The following is a 6,972-nucleotide window of genomic DNA, read 5'->3' on the forward strand; positions in this document are numbered from 1 at the left end:
CCCCATGTAGGATTTTATAACCGGCCCAGTACTGGGCCAGTACTGTTTCCCACAGTTGGTATACTGGCACAGTACTGGTAACCCTACTGAAACAGTACTGGTGCAACCATGGATGATAACTCCGGTCCAATACTGGCAAACAGTACTGGCCCAGCCGTAGCTTTCCAGTATTGGGTCAACATTAGCTTTACAATCGGCCCAGTACTGCCCCAATACTAAATTACCCAAGTTACGGAACGGGCACAGTTAGAAAGAACATTGGCCCAATACTCAGTCAGTACCGGTTACCCGCAGTCCCGACGCAGTACTGGCGCAACACTGGAAACATTATTGGCCCAATACTGGTCCATTACTGATCACCAGAATTCCGGTGTAGCACTGGTCGAGTACTGGCTGAGGAATAGGCTATTGTAAAGCCTATTCCTGAGCCAGTACTCGACCAGTGCTACACCGGAATTCTGGTGATCAGTAATGGACCAGTATTGGGCCAATAATGTTTCCAGTGTTGCGCCAGTACTGCGTCGAGACTGTGGGTAACCGGTACTGACTGAGTATTGGGCCAATGTTCTTTCTAACTGTGCCCGTTCCGTAACTTGGGTAATTTAGTATTAGGACAGTACTGGTTACTGAAGATTCGGCCCAATGCTGGGATCACTACTGGCCTAATATTGTTTGTACTGGTTACCAGAGTTCCGGGGCAAGAACTGGCGCAGTACTAACAACAATATCGGCTCAGTATTGGTCCAGTGTGCGATAATAGCGCCAGCCGGATATTGATAAAAATTACTAGCGTAGCATAGGATTACACAAGGGACAACATGGTACTAAGAATGGCATAATGGCTCGGCAATGATACTTAATATCAACGTCAACATTTACAAAATTAAAATAAAAAGCTGTATAGTGAAAAATTCAAATTTCAATTTATTGAAAGACATTGTAACGCTACTATAAATCATGTTTTGATAAAAAATTGAACGTGCTGCGTATATATATATTTGACAGTTTATTAATATAATCTTTATGTGTGTGTGTGTTGTGTGTGTGTAAACGCGCGCGTGTGCGTGTTTCCCTCGAATATTTACTCTGGGGTCTCCGGGACCAGGACATCCTTATTCCGTTCTTTTCTTCCTCCTTCTCTGTCTCTTGCTCCGGACAACCAACGACTCAATATATTGTGAAACGCTTTAAACTCCTCGCTATTGCCGAATTTCTGCCTTAATACATCTGCATGACAAATAATTCTCTGTTAAAAATTATATTTCCTAAAAAAACTTCATAGACTTAAGATTTAAATAATACTTACCCTTCATACACGAATAAGTTTCAGTCTTGCTGAAGTTGCGTTTGCCTAAACCATGAATTTATCGTCCGAACGCTGAATATTCCATCTCTGTAGTCTTTGACAGAGTTGCCGTCATGATGTTTTTTACGCCTTTCCTCAGATACGACTCCCCACGTATTATGATCCGATATAAGTTTGTCTGTAAAATAACTAACTCTATTGTATCGCTCTGCTTATATAAGGAAACGTAATGTTAATAATAATGATATAATTACCAAAGCTTCTTTCTTTTCTTTTGATGCTGCGACATCCGCCTCAAACGACAGAAATTGTTCTATAGTATTTATGGGAAGCACAAATCCCAACTTGTCTTTGATATCGCGGACATTGTCCCCTGGTACTCCGATAGTGTTGGCTGCAATGGTATTCTTTACTTCGTTTATTTTTTTTTTCTATATCATATAGTATACTCTGCTTCGCAGAGCTTATGGCTGTTAATATCTCACTAATTTTTTCATCGAAGTGTTTCATCTCCAGGGGCCCTAAAAAATTTACATATTTTTATTCTTAACTTTATCTGCATTTAGGTTTACATATAAGGTTTATATATATACACACATACACACACACACAGTGAAAACAACCTAGTCAAAATAATGTCAAAGTGACATTAATATGATGTCAAAATAAGTAGTCAAAATGATGGCAATATGACTACATAACGTCCCATATCATGATGGTGATTTTGGACTGTCATTTTGATATCTGTTTGACGTCAAAATGACAGTCACTCTGTACATAAATATAAATGCACGATTAAAATTAAATTATATTGAATAAGAGCACAATAAAGACAAAATATATTACATACGGTACAACAGTTTCACAGATGAGTTAATGTTATAAATTATATGAATTAAAAAAAAAACAATAATATGAAGCTACGAGCCATCACTTAGTTACTTAAGAATCAAATGACAAAACATTTCACCTTTTAATCTCTGTCAATAAGTGCTTGATAATGTTTCAGGAAACACTGGATCCCAAAAACCTTTAAAAATTTATTATATATATTACATAACATAAAAAAGTGATAATAAAATAAAATATTATACCAAATATACCTTCTGGTGTATTTGGTCGCTCATATATGCGTCGATGTCGCGAGCATTGATTCATCCGTTTTTTTAATTCTTCTTCTGGCAATGACAAATTCTTATAATACTAAAAATCAATTATCATAAATTACTTTTTTATGAGAAATAGATTTATATTTATTTATTTATTTATATTTGTTTATTTATATATTTTTTATTTATTCCTATCTCATATAACTATATTATTAATATCGGATTACTTCTCTGCATTCCCAGCAATCCCAGCCGTTTAACTTTGCTCTGTCTGCTTTACGTCGCATGTTAAGATGCTCAGGATTTTTCCTCTTGAGTTTTAAACACCGTTTGACTTTAGATGTAACACTTCTTTGCGTAGGACTGACTTCTATCACACCTTTAGAAATTTCACTAGTGTTGTTTGCTAGTGTTGTAACATTATTTTCAGTTATTATAACATGTGCATTTGCAGTAGCATTTGCTACAGAAACCTCTTCAATAAAATTCTGTTCTACACATGCAATATATTAGCTGCCTTATGTTTCTCTATACCTGAGGACAGTAATGCAAGTCGAGAGTGTCTCATCATCAGTCTCTTCTTTAAATATGGTGTAATTGGTGTAGAGATCATCGATGGACTTTCTGGCCGTTTATTTTCGTCGGAATTAAAATTATTAGTACTTGTATTTATTGTATCTAATCCCAATATATCTAATGTATCTAATTCCAATAATGGGATACTGCTTTCTTGCATATTAGAGTTATTCAAGTGTTGTACTTCATCCTTTGTTTTCGTACAAGGTGTATTGACTGTCATATGATAAAAAATGATCACGAAATCACAATACATATATAATAATTAATCAATGAATTAAAATATGTTTATAAATAATACCGAATTTTGCTTGTACTCCAGAGGGTCGATTATGTATTTCAAAACTTAGTAAAAAGTGGGCGAATTTTCACCAGGTGTTAACCAATGAAATTATAAATATTGTAGTAAATTCGCTCACTTTTGTAATTTTTACTCAGTTTTGAAGAGTACACAATCGACCCCCAGATAGAACAGAGAAAGTAACAATTTTGACGTCATTTTGACTAGGTTTTCTGTCACACACACACACACACACACACACACACACATTATAGATAAGATACTTCAAAAAGAAAGAAAAATAGGAAAAAATTAAATACTTCGTAAATGTGGCATATTCCCCCGAGTTACCCTACATATATACACATACAGGGTGTCTTAATCGATCATCCTCAAAAACTTTTTTATTTGTGATTCTAGAAAGAAATGCTTCAGACAAAAGTTGGTTGATTTAAAAGGGGACATATGATTCCAATGTGAGACGTGTCATACATGTTATCATTTTCAAGAAATTTTAAAGGAGACGAATTTCTTAAATAGAACTTGATTTTTTCTTTAAAATAACAGTTATAGATCTCGTCGAGACGTATTTAAAACACTATAATAAAGCTCTCTTTCGTTAAGAATTTCCTGAGATATTTAAAATTTTATTATAGATAATATTTTTAATATAAAATATGAAAAATATCTCGTAAAATATTCACTTTTGGATAACGTAGAATAATGAAAGGAATTTATTATTGTAAAACAAAACAGTTATTTTAAAAAAATTAATTGCATTTTGTAGATACATTCAATTTTGCACAATTGCAAATGTAAAAATTATTATTATTCCTTTCATTATTCTATGTACAAAAATATGAAGGCAAAGTTATGGAAAAGTGAATTATACTTCATGAAATATTTCATTATTAAAAGTAGTATAACAAAATTTTAAATATCTCAAGAAATTCTTAATAAAAGAGGGCTTTATTATAGTGTTTTGAAAACGTCTCAACGAGATCTACAACTTTTATCCCAAAGAAAAAATCAAGTTTTATTTAAAAAATTAATCTTCTTTACAATTTCTTGAAAATTATGACATGTATGACATGACTCACATTGGAATCATATGTCCCCCTTCAAACCAAACAACTTTTGTCTGAAGCATTTCTTTCTAAAATCACAAATAAAAGTTTTTGGGGGTGATTGATTACAATGGGACACCCTGTGTGTATATATATATTTGGTATATATATATATATATATATATATATATATATATATGTATATAACAAATACCTGCGTGTTCTTTTATATATTTTACACACACACACACTTAAAAGCCTAATTATTCGTAAATTAAATTTAGTATACATAGATTGGGGAAAACTGTTAAATATGAAATTTTACCATATGTGTTTCTTGTTGCTGCTTTATCAATACGTAATGGATCGTCCACTGAATTGTTACCATATGTGTTTTCTGTTGCTGCTTTATCGATATGTAATGGATCGTCCACTGAATTGTCAGGGGAACCGTCTGGTACTTCCAAACTGTCTGATATGTTACTGAGTGCTTGGCTAAGAAGTGCTTTATTTAAAACAATGGGTGCTGCGTCACTTTTCTTGTGAGGTATATCGTCATCCGTGCTTCCAACTTGTATTTGTGTATATGCTCTCTTCAGTCTCCTCTTTCCTTGCTTTAAGTTATCTGTAATAAATTGACTTCAATTATTATAGAAATATCTGTATTTAGTCTGGATGTAACAGATTTTCAATGTTACATGTTTACTTACGTGCATAACTAATTATTTCGACGCTAAAATGTTCCCATGTTTTCTCGGGTTTTTTTAATGTAACTATCCACTCCTCTAATTTAGAGTAGTCTTTCTTGTCGGGATATTGACAATACACTTTTTTGCCCTTTGTGGTGATCCATGACGACGGTATCAGGTCTATCAAATTGTCGCTTTCCTTCTTTGGGAGGAATAATACTATAGCATATAAACTGTCTTCTGCATCTGCCATCTGACACAAAATTTTAATTAATATGCATGGCTGCGTGCGTTGTTTCTTTTTGAAAATCTTCGTTGAGGAAAAGACATTAAGGAGCCTGTGCTCCTTGGGGAGTGTGCGGGATTTTTACCCGTTGAAACCACTTCCCTTTTCACCGAGTGTGTGCGTGCGCGCGCGTGTATGTGTGTGAGTGTGCATGTGTGTGTTATTAAATGTTAACATTATCAATGGTAATATTTTATTTATATCTTGAGAACCAAGTCGGTGAAATATTTCTCGCTGAATGATCATGCGTTTGACGTATTACGGTGTACAGTTCATGGACATTGTTCTTATCAAATATCATGAGGACCAAATTACATTTTCTTACAGAATATGTGGAGAATATGTCGAGAATAAGTAACATATAAAAATTATATATAAAAATAATTGCGGTACAATATTCTTCTTTGAATTAGTCATGTAAAAAATTATTTCAAATTATTTACGAGTGCACAAGAATCATATTATGTATGCAATAACGAAATTATGTATAGTAAATTATTGATATGTAACAGAATACATTTACATAGTATATCTTTTAGAGGGAACATATCTTTTGATTCCGCAAATTTATTTCCAACAAAAACTCCAACCTTTTTTGATGAGATAGGATATTTAAAAGCTTCTTGTAAATCAATCAATTCATATCCTAACAAATAAAAATCTTGCAATTTACACGTCTCCTCAGTATTGTTTTTTTTTTCATTAATATCGCATCAATCTTGATAATTTTTTCATTTTTCAATTGAACCACATTGTCAGGATGAACACATTTCAATAAAAAATTATTAACGGTAATACTGGAAACAAAGATATATTCTATTCCTTTATCGTTATATGTACTGTTATTTTTAAAAACACAATTAGCCAAATACGATTTTCTTCTTATTTTGTTTGTTTCCCTAGCTTCTAACTCAGATAGTCTGTTAATAATTTGCGTGAGAGGTTTTTTTGATGATTTCACGAGTTTTTTGAAGATACTTATGTAATTTTCCCCCCAAAATGCAGACAATTCACTCAATGGCAACTTAAAATTTTTAACGTCATCAGCTACATGAATTAAATAGTGCATATTTAGTACTTGAGACTGTTCTCCATAAAGGGATGGTAATAAACAAAAAAATTGTCTTAATAAATTTTGTGCATAATCAGTATGTGCTAACGTTACGGATCTTTTGTTTAAGATACGACATGCTACAAATAAAAGTAAGTAGTGTCTATAAAAATCTTTTGGAAGCACTTTATGCAAGACCGTTGAGCTACAATATAACAAGAAAAATCTGAATTGAGTCGCTTTCCATCTAGGTATCGCGTTTATGTCGAATTTTTTGCGCTGAAATTCACACGGTATGTCGGGAGTGATGGAAGTCATTAAGTCTTTAAGATAACGCACCTGTTGTTTTTTAAGTCCTGCCACATTCGTCTTAACAATCCATTTTTCTAATAAAAATTTCATTACCCCACAATACAACAGATGCATGGAATCAATAACGATAGAATTAATCACATTAAAATCTGGCAATTGCAACAATGCTGACTCTACATTTTCTTTATGATGTTCTGGCTGTTTTTTCTGTAAAAAAGATTCTTTACTTCGCTTTCTACTATTCATCTCAGGATAAACCCTTTTAACCGAACGTTTTTTTCTTACAGATATCCCCT

At 33.0% G+C, this 6,972-nt stretch overlaps 1 protein-coding gene across 1 annotated transcript; it reads right to left on the bottom strand.

The window, feature by feature from the left end:
* Positions 1-899: 899 nt before the first annotated feature.
* Positions 900-6,966, bottom strand: LOC139824763 (uncharacterized). The gene is made up of 9 exons (XM_071797305.1): positions 5,049-6,966; positions 4,664-4,963; positions 2,950-3,207; positions 2,643-2,821; positions 2,410-2,509; positions 2,277-2,336; positions 1,561-1,827; positions 1,307-1,484; positions 900-1,227 (listed from the first exon to the last, which is right to left on the bottom strand). The coding sequence occupies exons 1-6, from the start codon at positions 5,278-5,280 to the stop codon at positions 2,290-2,292; spliced, it is 1,116 nt and encodes a 371-aa protein (XP_071653406.1). The 5' UTR covers positions 5,281-6,966; the 3' UTR covers positions 900-1,227; positions 1,307-1,484; positions 1,561-1,827; positions 2,277-2,289.
* Between the last annotated feature and the right edge of the window lie 6 nt (positions 6,967-6,972).

The sequence above is a fragment of the Temnothorax longispinosus genome, unplaced genomic scaffold (assembly GCF_030848805.1).
Source record: "Temnothorax longispinosus isolate EJ_2023e unplaced genomic scaffold, Tlon_JGU_v1 HiC_scaffold_559, whole genome shotgun sequence".
Taxonomy (NCBI): domain Eukaryota; kingdom Metazoa; phylum Arthropoda; class Insecta; order Hymenoptera; family Formicidae; genus Temnothorax; species Temnothorax longispinosus.